Below are 19267 nucleotides of genomic sequence, written 5' to 3' on the forward strand. Positions count from 1 at the left end.
ATTCTGTTTATTACTATTATTGTTGTCGTTAGACGTTCATGGCCGAGTAAATATTTAATTTTCATTATGAAAATAAACGTTTATTCGGCAGTTAAGTCAATTATGAACCAATCCACTATGTAAACGTAAGATTACTTCGAATATGAATACTAAAATAAATAAATATCGACGGGTACATTTTTACACATATATATATATATATATATGTAAAAATGTGTTTAATAACTTTGTTGAATTAAATGTTCCGTGACTTGTCTAAAAGTGAAGCAATCTAATATATACAAATTTGGAATAACTTATTCTTGGTTATTCGCTGAAAATGTCCAAATGGCCAATTAAGGGAAACGACAAGAACATTAACCTTCTTTGTAAATTAAACGAGTCATCTCCGTCAAATCGAAGACCAACGAATGCAGATTCTGTCACGAATGCGAGTCACAATTTATGTAAATGTTTATCATCTACATAAATATAATTGATTACTATAATAACAGCACGAAAAACATATCATAAAATGTAATATGAACTTACAATAAATATTTATGATCAACAATAATTTCTCATTTAACCCTTTAAACGCCAGCGACTTTTTAATGAGTCGCTTGTTTTTTCTCTTCTCTTTCTAAAAATAAATATAGAATACTTGATTTACTAATTAAATTAAGCTAGTACAATAATTTAAAAAAATTGTAAATAATTGTCTTAAAAACAACAAATGAGTCGCTGGCGTTTAAGTGGTTAATAAATTCTGAGCCTGATGAATTCGTATTATTCTTAAGTGTCATGTTTATACACTAAACAAATTTTAATCAAAACATATTATTAAAATATATATATTTTAGGTCTGTCCTATGAATATTATTATACAAATTTACATCTCCGTACAATATTCCCCTGGCCGTACTCTCATCTATCTATTTCAAATATTAAATCTATGTACATATTTATTTCTTATTAAATATTTATTGAATATTCCAATCTTTCAACAAAACTTCTACATCTAGTGAATCTATGTTTATTTAAAACTACTCTCATTGCCCTATTTTATAATTTTTGCAACATTAAGCATATATTTCCATATCGTTGCATAATAATTAAAGTGACGCTATTATAATAGCAACTGAACGTTCAGAAATTACAAACAGTAGGTAGCGTATTAACTATACTAGCGAATTTCGATTTCATGGTTTATAAAATAGATTGAAATATATATTTTTAGATAAAATAAAATTAATTAGAATTATATTTTTTTTAATAGTTGCGTAAAAAAAGCAAATAATTTGTCTTTGAAATAGCTATTAGTTTAGATAAGTGCAGCTTTAAAAATTTTAGTTCTAAATTACATATTTTTATATTTTGTATAAAAAATGTTGCTACGCGCATTTCATTAGGTTAGGTTTGAGTTTGAACAGAATATGTTTCGCAACTGTTACAGTTTCAATAGTAAGAATATAATTTTATTTTGATTTTTGTCAGCTTTGCCTATATAAATATTATTATTAAAAAACTGGAAATATTGTATAATTATATAATAACACGTTTATTTATAATTATAAATGAGTAATAAATTTATATAAATTTATATGTATTGCCTGGCGACAAAATATGATCAGATGATCAGTTGTAGGCTATAAATTGCTTATGCTTATGTAAATTGCTGGCGATTAATTGCTGGGTCATGAACTTTCCAGACACTATCAATGTCTTAAAATGATTGACATTTTGCATTTAGTGATTCTGATATATTTTTTTATAAAATGTTATAAAAAAAATATTGGGGAGTAACCCATTTAATACATTTTTAACTAATTTATCGGCCGGTGAAAGACTGACTTCACCTTCATTGTCTTTTATTATATACGTATATACAATAAGTGTCAATGATGAATTACAGCGGAATCATATTTTAAAGAAATTGAAACTTGTTCTACGATTATGCGATAACTCACATGATAACTAACATCATCTCCCATGTTCCTCAAATATTTTCTCTACAGATTATCACGTATAAAACATTTATAAATTTAATTTAATGAACCATATGCAAAAAACTATTTCCTTAAATGAAAATATTTTTTTATTGATATATATATATAAAAAAATAGTGTTTTATATATCACTAAGAAGGTTACGGAATGACATATTTGTAGTAAATCGTATGACACGATATTCGCACTACGTTTTCTTAGTTCGAGATTGATCTATGATGGCCCTAGAGTAGTCAACTCGATTCTCAAGGATTATTGCCGCTGTGAAGATTATTATTTGTAAAAGGTGATTAATGGACTTTACGTTTAGAGTAAATGCCGCGATTCGTAGGTAACCTTGAATAGGAATAGTATGTTTGATACTTGAAAATTTGACGTAAGTCAAACGACATGTATAATTCAATATTAGCAACACTAGCAACGATATTCGTATAGATTACGATGAACTACATTACATATCATAGTGCCAGAATCGTGCATATTTTGCAATCGAACAGATTTGTCGTGATGTAGTTTTATGAATTAGTAACGCATTTAAAAGTAGCCTGGAGTTATGGTCAGATACTGATTTTAAAATTGCACCATATTATGGCGTCGCAAAAACGTGATCAAGAATGTTTCGAAACTTGTCGGTGGCCGTTTTTCAAACTACCAATGATTCCGTAGACCTTTCTTCTTCTTCTCGATTACTGCATATATTTATTAAGAAAGACAACTAATTGACATAATTAGTTTTTAAAATATTTCCCAATAAGTAATTAATATATCATTCTAGCATTTTAGGCATTGTGATTTCAAGCAATATTGAATTGAGATAAAAATGAATGAAAACACTATGAAACATTTGCAAATGATTGTTTTAACCAGCATGATCAATCAACACTATCGCCTGGATGATCCGGATATGAATATTATAATGTTTTTTAATTTCTATCATTTCTGTAAGAATTTTATGTAATTGTAAATCTGATAAATCATCACCAATAAATTATATAAATTAATTGTATTGCGATAAAATATGCTAGTGATCGTTTGTATGTAATAAATTGTACATACGATCGATTAACAGCTATTAATTGCTGGCGGTAAATTTCTGGAAATAAATTTTCTGGACTCTGGACTTTTAAAATAATTTCTATTTTGCCTTAAGAGCTTCTGATATCAAATATCTTTCAAATTTATTTATTTTATAAAATTCAACATAGTTTCCTGTCCGGAAGTATCACCAAAACCATATTTTTTGTGTTGATTTATATTACCAAAATTTCAATTTATCTATAAAAATATTTATGATAGATTAAATCTGATAGAAAGCAAAATAAAATTTAGTGAAAATTGTTTTTAATCATGCATGATATAAATTTGATTAGTCATGTCTATATAATAGAATTTAAGTCGACGTGATCATCTCAAGTCAGAGGCAAACTTTTTTGAATAAATTCTCTTCGTTTTGATTTTAAAATATCATTAAAAACATATTTTAGATACTTTTATACTTTCCGCTGTAACCTGTCAGGCGTAAGCCCAATGCGTTACAACGGGGTAAATCTGTACCAAATTGGTAAGTCAATCAGACATAAAACCAATCCATATTCTCTAAGTAACAAATCCACTAAAATTTTCAGTCTGGAAATCGGTGATAAAATGAATAAAATTCGATAATGCTGCTGAGGCTGGAACCCGCGGCCTTTCGTTTATCAGTCAAGACCTCACGGGCTACACTATTCCGACCTTAAAGCGAGATATAAAACAATAATATGATATGTAAAAAAATCGATAATAAGGCAAAATGCAAAAATATACATTGAGAATATGCCACGACGTGTACAAGCTGCAATTGCGGCAAAAGACGGTATTTAGGCACTTTTTATGCAATATTGTTTATATATAATTAAATATAAAAATAAATACAGATGAATAATAAATATGGTGTTAAAATGTTCTTAATAATAAATAATAATTACTGCGCCTAAAATCATAGATATATATTTTTTATGAATATAATTAAAGAGAAAAAAAATCATAGATTTTCCTATTAATATTGCAACCTACTGTAATTAAAAATTATCATGATTTATAATATGGACATTAAATTCTCGTTAAAAAATCAATATAAATTGTCTTAGATCATTACTATTTTTTTACTATAAATTTTTATGTATTAGATTCTTTTAAAGACACCAATAAAAATACATCTGAAATTGATTCATTTTTACAGAAATTAATGAAAAGCTATTGCTTAACCCTTTGGACGCGTTAATCAAAAATAAATATATTTTTTTTTTTTTTTTTAAATTCAAATTTTACTTTGGTTCTGTGTTTAAATTTTGTGATTTTTTAATTTTTATTTATTTAAAATGATATTTTATGTTTATTCACAAAAAAGTTTTTTCTTAAAAACATTTTTTTTTACTGATTTTTGCGAAAAGAGATACAAAAATCAATTCAGTGACTGTAGTCGATTATCGTGTCCAAAGGGTTAATTGTGCCTACTTACTGTGATTTCTGCACAGAATTTAATTTATATTTAAAACATTATTTTTTTAATATTTTAACAAAATATCACCCCAAAATCATAGAAACTATTTAAGATAATTAGTTAAAATATCAATAGAATCTAAGATCTTCTTTAGTTAAAATCATTACTGAACTGGACGATGACCCATGAGGTTAGGTGGTCATTGTCCATATATCAAACTGCCGCTCGTTTATCAACACCTTCCCATTCCTTCTCCAATTAACGTTTAACCAGTCGAGTTCCCATAACCCGATGAGATAGATAATAGTTAACCGTGTGATTGTTTCGTTAATTATCGCGCAAATCCAAGGCACCTAGTATAATATATATATAAATATATACACAAAAAAAAAACAAATCTGATATAAAAGATCGCTTATTGTGCAATCGAACGTTCGAAAAGAGAGAAAAGAGCGAGACGGTAGCCATTATCATTGTGGGCGAGTAGAAACGAGAAGTGTGGAATAAGGCGTCGAAATTAGATATCTACGGTTTCTTTTCTTTTTGAATTTATTGAAAGATCGATTCTAATCTCGGAGGAACTATTATAAAATGTGAACAATGGACTTGTACCAACAATGGCCGTGGCGGATTATCGGCCGGGTAATAAATATCACAGTTCGGTGTTTGCTTCTAGAATTGTCTAAATACAGATATGTTAATTGCTCATTGTTCCGCTGGTGAGATAAAGTGGAAATCGGCGATGATGCTTGTTAGTAAAAAAAAAGAACATCATTAATATGTTGGGTGAAAATTGAGATACTCTCGCTATATCTCAATTGCGATATATTTTTTTTATGAATAATTAAGCGAATTATATTTTATTTTTATTGCTCTATTTCAGATGACACAAAAGACAAATCAGATTCATAATTTGTATATTAAGATTTTACATATTACGATAAGCGTGCTCTCTCTCTCTATTAAATACCGGTCTAAGGGGCGCAATATTGGCGAGCCTATTGTGTACTTATTAAATTTAAGCTCGGAGTTCAGGTGAATGTCCATGTATTTAACATTAAATTTTCATTCTACGTGTTTCTATACACTGCTTTACTATTTCAGTCCAAAGCAAAGAATACTAGATTTAGTGCAGCTGAGGGCGAGCATACCAAGAAAAATATAGCGTTGTCTATCAATTTCACAATTTTCCAACAATGTTCGAAAATCGATTGCGATACACGCAAGCGTGTGTTTTATTCAACACTCGTGTTCTATCCGAGTACACAATGAAAAAATCAATTTTCCGAAACAATGGTTCAGGGACGTAATGGACAGCAATCTGGTTCTCGTAAATATCAACAAGTGGTCAAAACGACAAACGTACGAAACGTTTCGACAGCACGCACAGAATGTGGTGCAATTTTTTAATTGGCCTGTCAAACACCATACAACGCCGGGCTACTTTTAAAAGCGACGCTGATATCACGATATATACAAAACAATTACCTTTACAAGACAGCGAACGATCTGACCGACTTTACAAGAGGGAGTATATAATTTTACGACCTTGCATAAGTTACATTTTTTCTTATATAATCGATTGTTTATTTGCTCGATTATATTTTATTGCATTTGTATTGTTTATTGTGACATAATATGATACAGAAAGAACAGATTGCTCTATCAGAAAGTATTAAGCCAAATAACACAACCTTAGTTCAAGCATCGTATTATATCACGTTGGAAATTGCCAAGCTGAAAAATCATTATTGGAGAAAAGCTAAGCAAACCCTAAATATAGATGAAATTTATTCTTGGAAATTTTAGTAAAGAAATGATGCAGCGAATATCTCTGTTTAATGTCACTATAGCAGATTTAAGAGTAATATACAATTTTATGTATTAATTTATATGTCTTTCTAATTTATTGGATTATTGTGGAAAATATATGTAAATACATTCATTGAGACTACCAGTGTTTTTAATAAGTGTTGCTCTAAGTCCAAGCCATTTCTTATGAATATATGTATTTAAAAAAATAATTTAATAATCATTAGATGTAATAAAAAGATACAACTTTTTTATATTATAATATATAGAAATATTTATATATATAATAAATAAATTTATTTATAATATTAATAATTTTAAAATATAATTTAGAATAAAAATTCCCTAATGTCCAGAACTTAATACATATATATGGACAAATGATTCCAAAGGGATAAAGTTCAACAGCTATGTTAGAGTCAAAGTTGTGCTTTCAGAATAAAATTAATTTTTTGCTAGCTTCTTGCGCTTTTAACACTTAAGAGCTCAAATATATTTACTACATTTTAACCATATTTTATATATAAAAATATTAAAAATACATTAACAGTAAATCTGATATATTTAAATATCACATAGATAAAAATAATTTATAGTAAATTATAAATTTCTACTTTTTATATATTAAATCAATAATAAACCGGATTTAATCAATTACAATAAAATATATTTACTACACTTTAATCATATTAAAAATACATCAACAGTAAATCTGATATATTTTAAAGTTACAAAGATAAAAATAATTTGTACGTTCTATAAATTAAATCGATAGTAAACCAATTTATTCAATGACTAAAAAAATAGATTTGCTATAATTGAACCATATTTTATACATAAAAATATAGCAACATCATAAATCTGCCATATTTAAAAATCAAAGATATAAATAATTTATAAATTTCTACTTTTTATAAATTAAATCGTTTTAAGACTTATTTTGAATATAAGTAAATATGATCGGTTAAAAATAAGGTATTCTTAAAATCAGCTAACATTGTTCTAGGATCATTTACTGTTCAAACACAAACCTAACATAATGAAAGCTCTAAAACTAATTTGAACATCCATTAGATTAATATGTATTTGAACTGTCAAATTGAGTTTCATAGACATTTTAAAACGGCAAATAATTTAAAATAAAGAAAATACAAGAAAAATTAACCTTTCACACCGTCAATCAAACAATGAAAAAGCAAGTTTTAATAAAAAGATCTTATTGCTTCTAAACAGAAAAATATGCTAGTGATCATTTATAGGCTATTAATTGTTCATGCGATCAATTGACGCAGCGGTAAACTGCTAGCGATTAATTGCTGGCGATTGATTTTTGTTCCGCCCGTTCCACTATTGAGAAGGCATGCATCAATTTATTTAAATCGAGGTCGCATCATTTACGCGATGAAACAATTTGCAAAATTTAGCTCGCTCATATAAACGTCTTTTGAATAATAAAGGTAGTGTTTCTGCTATCTCTCGTAAATATTACACGGCAAAACGTTCACTTGCGTCATTCGTTGCAGCTCTTCTCGTCTTGTAAGATCTCGGAGATCAGTAGAGATCTAGTTACATTAGCGATCATAATGGCGGCGATCGAGAGCTACGGACTTGTTTTTAGTCACAGTTATTTTGTAATGCGGTTGCTTATGGTTATGAACAGCACCATTTACCATTGCAGTACAACTAAAAATGGAATATATTATAAGTACTCGAGATGTGAAAATAGCATTGCGATTATTGATGCAGCGTTTCTAGAGCTTCCAAATATAGTTTATTTTTAAATACTAGAATATCGAATAGTAAACGATAAAATATTTTAATATATTCGTTAGTGATAAAGAATTAAAAAGTACATTTTAAATGCAGCATAAAAAAATTTCACGACTATTTATTTAATTTTAATTATACCGAAAAGATTATGTATTAAAATATTAATATAATAAATTACTAGAGACACATTTAACATTATTTGTATTGATTTAAAATAAATAAAAAATCAATATCAGCTATTAAAAAAGTTATAAATAACATTGAGATACGAAAGAATATTTCGCAAAATCATTTATTACATCAAATAAAAGCTTAGTTATATATATATACTAAAAAGTGCTGATATGCATTATCTATATTTAATAAAAATTAAAAGCAATGATGAAAAAGAAAGTTGTAAATGTCATAAATTAAATCGTTATAAAAAATATACATTTATTAGATGCTCATGGACAAAAGTCACTTAAAATTCAATCTTGGAATCCATCAGGGATTTTTTATTTATTTAAAGAATTTAATAACTGCTCCGAAATATTTTTTTTGTGAATAACTTAACCACTAGAAAGACGTATGTAATAGCACAAAATACGCTAAAGAAAAGGGCATGATTTATAATTCATTTTATTTTTACATTTTTAATTAGTTTGACCTGGCCACGTTCATAAGTTGCATTCAAAAGTCTCAAATTTCATAAATTTTACACAATCAATAAAAAGTTATCGCCTTCGAAATTAAAATCATAAAAGCAGTTTTTTTTTATGGACAAATTAATTTTTCAACGAGTGACGATTCTAAAGAGAAACACACAATCACATAACACAATCAGAGCGGCGATAATTTTTTTCTCTCGTTATGCGTGCAGCATATATTCATGTAACTTCCATAACAAGTTATGTAGCCGGTCCGCCGTAATAACGAAGCGTTTATTAATCAATTGCCCGACATTTAACTGAACGATTGTTTCCTTTGTAATTTGCGATTTTCTTTTCGCGTCGCAAGGAAAAAGAAAAAGCGGTGAAAAATTACACATTCATCGCATATAATATTCCTTCAATTGAGAAAATGCGGAAAACTCGTTTTCAATTAACCGGTTGTCGAGATTTATACGCCTCATCTATTTGCATCAAACCACCGACGAATTGAAATTACGCGTATAACCTTTCGCAATTAATATACACGTTTATAAAATAAATATATTTTTTTTTATAATAATGTAAAATATGAACAAGATATATAAATGTAATATTTTTAATCTTATTTATATTACATTTATTGTGTATTGTTTTTTTTAGTATTTAAGTAACATGTTATGTCATCGTGGTCTTAAATTTAATTTTAAATAAATATACTAACTATTTATTCTAAAATTGTAAGGTTTTAGTGCAATAAAATCATGTTTTTAGAAACTTATAATTAAATTAGTAAAATCTAAATCAAATTTTGCACAGTAGAAGAGCGCAAAAATCAATTATAATTTATCAGAACTCAAAAATTTACGTCAAAAGCTGACTTTTTTATAATAATTTCACGACTTCCAAGAAGTAAAGATTTTATAAAGAACATTTAAACCGAATTTTGACCAATAGAAGAGCGAAAAAAAAAATTATCACTTCTCAGAAGTCAAAAATCCACGTAAGTGATAATTGTTTTTGCGCTCTCCTATTGACCAAAATTCGATTTTAATATATTTTATTCAATCTTCGTTTATTCAAAGTCAAACATATAAAAGTAATTAGATACGTTCAGTTTTAGATTCTAGACCATAGTTTGTTTTTAAATAAAGCATATGCTATACTCAAAAAAATATTTACGTTAAATTTCAATGCATAGATTTTTTTCAAAAATAAATTTCATTGCTAGTTAAAATTTTTTTCTAAATTTTTTTCGGTAAATTTACACTTTGATAAAAGTTAATTTATTAGCTAAAATTTTTTTCAGATAGTTGCGCAAAGAAGAGTTGAAAGTGCGGCTCTTGAAGTTGAAGTTTTATATTATATGTTTCATTTTTTCAAGATTTTTTTGCTACGCGGATTTTATTAGACAGGTTTGGGTTTGACTGAAAATGGACGTTTCGCCACTCTACAGTGAAATTATATATTTAATAGTATAAATATAATTTAAATAACGCATATTTTTAATTTAAAATTACCAATAAATTCATATAATTAATATATAGAATAATTATGTGTAGGCAATAAATCGCTAATGCGATCAATTGACGCGGCGGTAAGCTGCTAATGATTAATTGCTGACGGTAAATTGCTAGCGATTATTTTTCGAACCCCCTATTGCCACTAATTTACATACTGATTCAAACTAACGTGTTTTAACATTAAAGCTAGTAAAAAATCCTTTCCTGCGCGATGTAAAAAAAGTGAAAACTCCTGATGATGCTGGTACAATCTTCGGCGAAATATAGAGACTCATTCAAAAAAACAAAATGAACGCGAAAAAAACACGTAAATATTTTTTTTTAATATATATATATATATATATACCGTTACAGAGGGACAGAAAATTCGTGACAATGACTGGAGAATCACAGTCGAAATATAGAAATAAAGTAAGTGAAAATCGCGAGATTCCAATAATATATATGTATATGTAATAATATATACACGAATTTTTATATATGTATAAATATACATATTTTATTGATTTATGGTGAATTCTCATTAAGCGAAACATGTGCATTTAAATGCACAATATTATTATTTTTATCGATCAGCTGATATCGTAGTAAATATTTTTCCTAATCTTAAAAATCTAAACGAGCCCTTCAAAACGCACCGACCGTTTCGAAAGGAAAATCGAGTGAAAGTTATTCCGGATTTTTGTGGGTTAAGCAGCCTCTCGATTATCCGCTTATGCATAATTAACGCTTACAAAATGTGCTTATTTTTCCATCTCGTCTCATCTCATCTCAATCTCATGACGAAAAACAAACCTTTTGTTTCGGCAAATTGCTGATAAAAATTGGAGCGTTGTGCGAATTAATGAGTCGTGATGATGATTCGATTTTACGCCATAGTAAACATGCAAATTAGACAGGTATAAAATTGTACTGTTTTTACGATCTCCGGATTTACCGGATTCTCAAATATTAACAACAAAATAAATACAAAAAAAAACATACTATTTTCACGGCAGAAGAGCTCCAAAGTTCAGCGACCGTTTATATATGTTTTTTATTATCTAAAATAAATTATATTGAATTATACGCGTTGTGTGGCTATTTTGATACTTATCGCCATTTACCGGGCATTGACGTCTTAATTATGCCTACGAATGGGTTAAGATTCTCTAAAATATGCACAAAAAGGCGAAAAACAAACTAATGTTATAATTGCTCTTAGAAAATGAACAGTTATTTCTATAAATTAAAACATTAATAATTAAAGTTCTTTGTATCGATGTATTAAATTTTTTTTTATATATTTTGTTATATTTATATATCATAAATAATTATTTATGTATTTATTAAAATTAAGACCCTGCGGTTTGCATGAAACTTTCAATCGCGATTTGGCGATCATCTTCATGTACTTTTTTATGTCGCGACAATCCTAGTCTATCCTTGCAAAAAATGATTGGCCCACGATATTGTAGACACTGTTTTTACCATGATATATGATAAAAACACATAATCTAAAATGAGTTTCATACTTAACAACCGATGTACCCCATATAGTTATATATTTACATATATAACGGAAGAAGTAATAAATAAAAATCATTATATTTATAAAATATTTTTTTAATAAATAGATTTAATGTAAATTATTTCTATAGAAAATAATATCAATGAAATAAATTGACATATATTTTATATTAATATAATAAATAAATAATGAGAGCCTCTGTATTGATATAAAAAAATCTAAAACAATTTAACGAAATTTAATAATTGAGAAGTGTTAAGATAAATTATTAAAACATACTTATACAAAAAAGTAATAAAATAATTTAATGCAATAATTAACTATTAATGGAATATAAAATAATATCACTACTCAAATGGTTTATATTGAATATAATATTTTTTAACGAACCTTATTGTTGTAAATAATAAATATAAAATCACAGTTTGAGAAATGATGCCATATTAAATATAAATGTTGTAATACTTGTAAATTAAATTAGATAACTCAACTGTATACTTTAAAATATATTTCTGACTTAAAAATTATTAGAACCTTGTTAAAATAAACTAATAATAGTATAAATCGTTTCATATTTTTAATGTGTTTATAATGCTGTAAAAAACACATTCATTTACTACATAAAGTGATATTTTTAGGCAATAAAGATAAATAAAGCACAAAATTGCATTATAATGTAAGATTTTAATCTGTTCGAAAACAATCCAACCACTGGACTATTGTTGCGGATTATGGCGGTCATTATGAAGAATTTTCGTTGGTTAGGAAACAAATCTTACACATCTCTCAGTATTATTATGATTGCTACAAAACGAGCTTAATTTATATTTTAATAATAATAAGTATATTATATACAATAATATATATATATATATATATATATATAGTTTTTAGTTACGTTTTAAACTAATTAGATTATTTTTCATTTAAATAGATCAATCACAAGCACGATTGAAATATTAGTCTAAATTTGTGTGTTCATTACGCGTACACTTACCATATAAAATATTTTAAAAGTAAAGTGTATAAGGAATGCCAAAATAGTATAAAAATAGAGCCTGCGAAAAAGTTTAGCAAATATTGAATTAATATGTTTTACTAAGATATTGGAAGTAAGTTAGTGTATTATAAATCAATTCCAAAATAGATTTTTTTTTAATCTGTAATCGACACATAAGTGTAATGGTACTATTCGGTACCTAAAAAGAGTCAAATAAAATTTATCGTCATAATTCATCGCCAGCAATTGATCGCATAAATAATTTTTAGCCTACAAATGATCACTAGCATATTTTACAGTTTAAAGTCTAAATTTTTTTTTAAATCAAGACGTATTTTAATATATTTCTGTTTTAAAATAAATATGTTACTCAATTTGATAGTTGCGAAACGTCCATTTGCTGTTCAAACCTAAACCTAACCTAAACGAGTTAATCTAATGGAAGATCAAAAACTATTAGTTTTAAAACTTTGATTGGATTAAATTTGCGTTTGAACAGCAAATGTAATTTCAACTTATGAGTTTAAAATACAATTATCATTATTCATAGATCAAAAATTCACTTCAAAAGCAAAAAAATCATGCCGTTGCAGTCGTTTTAAAAATGCTTGCATATCTAGCGTTCGTTCTATAATTATTTTATAATAATATTATGACTTTCAAGAAGTACGAATCAAATGAAGTACGTCTAAACCAAATTTTGACTAAAAGAAGAGCGCAAATATCAATTATAATTTCTCAGAAGTCAAAAATTTACGTAAAAAGCTAACTTTTTTATAATAATTTCTCGACTTTTAAGAAGTAAAGATTTTATAAGAAACATCTAAACCGAATTTTGACCAATAGAAGAGCGCAAAAAACAATTATCTCTTCTCAGAAGTCAAAAATTCACGCCAAAAGCAATAAAATCGTGACGTCGCCGTCGCAGTGGGAACGCTCGTTACCGAGCGTTCCCACTGCGGCAGCGCCGACACGATTTTATTGCTTTTGACGTGAATTTTTGCCTTCTGAGAAGTGATAATTGTTTTTTGCGCTCTCCTATTGATCAAAATTCGATTTTAATATATTTCATTCAATCTTTGTGTATTAGAAGTCAAAAATGTAAAAGTAATAGTCTCTATATATATTTTTTAAATAAAGCATATGCTTTACTCAAAAAAATATTTACGTTAAATTTCAATACATAGATTTTTTTCAAAAATAAATTTCGTTGCTAGTTAAAATTTTTTTTAACTTTTTTCGGTAAATTTACACTATGATAAAAGTTAATTTATTAGTTAAAAATTTTTTCAGATAGTTGCGCAAATAAAAGTTGATAAAGTGCGGCTCTTGAAGTTGAAGTTTTATATTATATGTTTCGTAAGATTTTTTTGCTATGCGCATTTCATTAGATAGGTTTGGGTCTGAACAGAAAATGGACGTTTCGCCACTCTTCAGTGAAATTATATATTCAATAGTATACGTATAATTTTAATAACACATATTTTTAATTTAAAATGAGCAATATATTCATATAATTAATATATATAATAATTATGTGTAAGCAATAAATCACTTATGCGATCACTTATGACGCGGCGGTAAGCTGCTAATGATTAATTGCTGACGGTAAATTGCTGGCGATTATTTTTCGGACCCCCTATTGCCACTAATTTACATACTGATTCAGTCTGACGTTTCGCTACTTATTTATAACGAACGATTGTGTTGTAACACCTGTTATGTTGCATTGGAATATTTACAATAAATAAATAAATATATATTGTGAGGTAAAAATCTACCCTGTTAATTATTGAATAGTTAGTTTGCTAACAAGAGAAAGTGATTTCTTATGCGGCGGCACAAAAAGAAATCATACATTTACAAGTCGGTATTCTAAAAAATCTGAATAACAGCAAAAAGCCATTCATCATTGGTAGTTTTCAACGGAAGAGCAGGCGTTCGACGATCCATGAATGTTTATGCTGTTCTATACGCAAAGCAGAAATTTTAAAGCTGTCACTGTAACCATAACAGTTTATTTAACTGGGAAAAAAATCAGATTAACCTCCAGTGACCGAACGCACGATAATTACGGATTAGATTTTTTTTCCTTCGACACAGTAATATAATCATTTTATGACTTACAATCGTTTTATATAACTCAACGCCTGTTTTTGCGGTAGAACGATAATTTAAAATTACTTTTGAAATCTTTAAAAATAACCGCAATCGTTTTCACTTAAGTGAACAAGAAACTCGTCGAATGCCTATTGCATAAATTATTAAATATTATCTGTTACAATTATTGTAACAGATTTTATTAAAAATATTATTGATAACAGTAACTGAATATTTAAATAATAATAAGACGACATTATAAATTCTTGCGAATATTTAATTCGACGATCGTTCCCAAATATTGACATACAACTTCGAACCATATCAATAAAACTTGTTTTTTTTTTGTAAATGTTTACGATGAAATTATGAATAATTTAAAGTTTATACAGCAAAAATATGCGTGAAGTTTTTTATCCTAAGATTTAATTTTTTGCGTAGATCTAAATGACGGTTACTGATGCACATTCTCTTTCGTTAAAAAGTGAATTTTGATAGAGCTCAAGTTTAGTCTCTCTTTGAAAACGAGAACATTCTAAACTTTTTCAATGTAAAACAATAACGAATATTTAAATAAAGATTAAGTAAAACGACTATTTTCAATTTAGGTATATATCAGGTTATCCCACTAGTCTTTGCGGTTTTATTTATTAAATTTATAAAAATATATAAATATTTATAAATTAATCATTCGCAAATTTTAAAATAGTGTTTTTTTTTTAAATATCAAAAATCACTAGATTTATTTTAATTTTAATTTTAAATAATGTTATGAGCCAAATCTAACTAAAACTATATCATAAAATATATTCATAAATACACCAAAGCTAAGAAACAAATTAAATAATAATCAACACTGCGCTAAATTAGCGTGGGCATTATTCCAAGTCATTTATTGTATCGACCGGGAGGTAATTTTACCAGTAAGGACAGAAATCAATGTGTTTACAAATCAAATATATAATTTGATGAACGGGATATTTTTAACCCTAAATCAACAATGGCAGTTAAACTTTATGAGCTTTAACTCCTTCATAATGCGACAATAGCGATTAAAATATATGTAATGCAATGGACAAGGAAGTCCTTAAATATCTACATAAAGGCAGGTTGTTAGTAAGAATATTAGGACTGTTATCAAAAGCAGGTCCGAGATTAACGATAAGAAGCTAACACAAAAGCTCAACGTGTCGCCAACATCAGTAACAGACATATAAAAAATTAGTAAAGGTGTTAATTTGCAAAATATGGGTGATGCAGATGTCATTAAATTAATATAATATTATATTCAGAACCATGCAATAGTTTTTAACTGAAAAATATTTTTCACAAACGACATTAAATAATACATTGCTTCGAAAAATATATATTATTTTTTAATGATTAAAATGTGGAAAATAGTTGTAACATAATTGTAAAAGATGCAGAATATATAATTTAATAAAAGTATTACACCTTTTAATTTTTAACTAATTTAACCTGCACCTTAAAAAATACAACGTGATATTTTTATCAACTAGACTTCCTACTAATTTATTTATGTTCCAAATATTCGCTATTTTTAACTATTCAAATATCAAACGGTAAAGTAAAAAATCATAAAAAGTTATGAAGAGTCAAATATTATAGCTTAAATAAATACAACAAAATTCAATATATAATTATTTATTTTATATTGAAAATAATAGAGCAATAGTGTTTTAAAAAATATTTTTAATTACACTTACTACTGAAAAGACGACATGATTCGGTATGCATAAAAATATTTACATAATAAATTACTTTCGACAGACTAAAACAAAATAATATGAACTATTGAGAGTGTCCACAGCTGCACAATATTAATTTTAAAATATGTGTAATTTATGAAATTTCTTCAATAACAATAGTGTTTTTCTTTATTATTTTATTCAACGGTTATTTGTTATTATGGCCACGGCTGTACTAAATAACGTACATAGAAAAATATAAATCGAGCAAATAACAAATGACTACCTGCGTTGTTAAATACAAGAAAACACAACTTTTAATTGGACAATTTGAATAGTAATTTGAGTTTTTTAAATTGTTAATATACACATGGGAGTGAATTAAATATTACTATTGCTATTTATTATTTTATATTTAATATATAGTAAATTATATATTATTATATTGCTTTGATTTATTTCACTGCTTTTTTGTATTAGTGTGTTTTAATATTTTAGCACTTTTCTGTTAATAAATTTCGTTAATTTAAGTTACATATTTTTTATATCAATTCAAAGGCTCTCAACATTTTTTTATAAATTTGTTATGCTAATTTATTACGTACTGTTTAATTTATTGATATTATTTTCTATAAAAAATATTTACATTATATATCAAATTAAATATGTAAATATTTACTATCTGAAGTACTTCAGATCGACAACCGTACATGTACGGCGATACCGCTCAAAGCTCAATTCAAGTATATATTATAAAATATTACAATCTACAGTATAAAAATGCAAACAAAAAAGTCACAGTAACTTATTTATTTATTTAAATTAAATTAAGACTTATTTATTTATTTAAACAGTTTATCTATTCTAACAATACATAAAAATAAACGATGTTCAACAAAGAAACTATGTTATTATATTATTACTATATTACTTTCTATAAAAATCAGTTACATTTAATCAAATATTATATAAATATAATGTTTTTTATTTTTTAAATATATAACTATCTGGGGTAGATCAAAACGATGAAAGATCGACCGCCGTACATGTACGGCGATATCGCTCAATTCAAGTACATATTATAATCAAAAAAGTTACAGGAAATTATTTATTCATATATTTAAATCGTGGACTAACAGGTTACCCCAATGCATCAAGATGGTCAAAAACAATACATTAATATGTAATTAAAATAACAATATACATATATTTCGAACTGTTTAATTTATTTTTATTACTTTCTATAGAAATTATTCACATTAAATCAAATTTAAAAAAATATTACATAAATATAATGTTTTTTATTTATTATTTATTGAGTTGAATTTGTAAATATATAACTATCTGAAGTACTGCAAAACAATGAAAGATCGACCACCGTACATGTACGGCGTAACCGCTCAAATTGCTAATTATCGATTCATATAAATTTCAACTCATCTTAGAGATTGAATATAATATATTAGATATTATAATTTTAATGAAAATTCAGTATTTTCTTATATGCTTACTTTGATACAGATGCATATAAGCTCAATATCTAAATTTAAATATTTAATGGTAAATAGTGAAATTTTCATTTTCTTAATTAATACAATTAGTGCTGCTATAGAATTTGATTAAACTTATGCAACAGAGATTTATTGATTTAATTTATATGTAAAATCATTCGCTTAATGCATATTATTTATTTTTAGCTATTAATATGCATTGAAGTAATTTCAGCTAAATAATACCGAGCGTTCGCCTCAGATAAAGTTCTTCTAGCTTTTTTGTAATCTCACGGACGAATATCAAGGAGATTATCTAAAAGTACGGTATGTCCTACCATAAAAAATTCAGAATGTAGTTTATAAAAAACACTTTGTAAGGTTTTAAACTGAGTATTGAATTACTTTTACAAACGGTCGAACTTACGAGGCCGCGTGTTGCGCTCGAAGCGCTGAAGCTCTGACATAATTACTAGATGATAAAATATTTTTTAATTAATCGGATAGCTGCTATCTAGACGTATTATAATTGGTACGAGCTTATTGCTCGCAAAATCTGTAAGATCTAAATTAATACGATTGCGATCGACCCAGATCAGATTCGGATGAATATCGAGATGTCGCGCTAGATAAGATCGTTCATAAAAATTTACACATACCTATTTCTAGCCCCGTTTCTGTTGGTCAGCGACGTCAGATTTCTAGATATGGTCGGCGATAAGGGCGAGGCTGTCCTCGGCGGCCTCACGGACCCTCTGGTGGTCCCGGCTGCTGTACAACAACCCACCATCAAAACCACCGTCCAAACCACGCCACCCTTCATGACCGAATCGAGACACTATCACACGCGCTATATGCGGCAATACGAATGTCGTCGTCTAGAAACGATGTGCGAAAATCGCGACAATCTACACAATCCTCGAACGTGCGATGCCGCATTCGAACGCCCGACCGTCACTTGCTGCGATACACTTTACCACTGGTGCCACCGCGCTATCGAAATCGAAAACGATCAAGAGAAAGAGAGGAAAAAATGACGATATTTGTGTATGCGTGTGAGAGATACGACAGCGCAATCCGATCGCTTCGCAACGAGTGAACTGGTGAGGCTGCCGGTGCCTCTGTTCGGAAACTTTCACCGGACAAAAATGGCGGAGGGGAGATCTCAATAACATTATCGCTCATTGTTGCGTATTATATCGACGAAAAATATTACGTACTTCGTAGGAAAACCGCCCGCCGACGTGTCGAGTGATC

At 27.5% G+C, this 19267-nt stretch overlaps 1 protein-coding gene across 1 annotated transcript in view; it reads right to left on the minus strand.

Moving 5' to 3' along the window:
• Window positions 1-19109, minus strand: part of LOC148234590 (uncharacterized) — a 109592-nt gene extending 90483 nt beyond the window's left edge. The window contains exon 1 of the mRNA XM_088188336.1: window positions 18670-19109. Within this exon, the coding sequence (XP_088044462.1) occupies window positions 18670-18833 (164 nt within the window). The 5' untranslated portion in view covers window positions 18834-19109. The remainder of the gene's footprint in view (window positions 1-18669) is intronic.
• Between the last annotated feature and the right edge of the window lie 158 nt (window positions 19110-19267).

Source organism: Plectrocnemia conspersa, unplaced genomic scaffold, assembly GCF_051122295.1.
Source record: "Plectrocnemia conspersa isolate PC_06_02 unplaced genomic scaffold, ASM5112229v1 ptg000006l, whole genome shotgun sequence".
NCBI lineage: Eukaryota > Metazoa > Arthropoda > Insecta > Trichoptera > Polycentropodidae > Plectrocnemia > Plectrocnemia conspersa.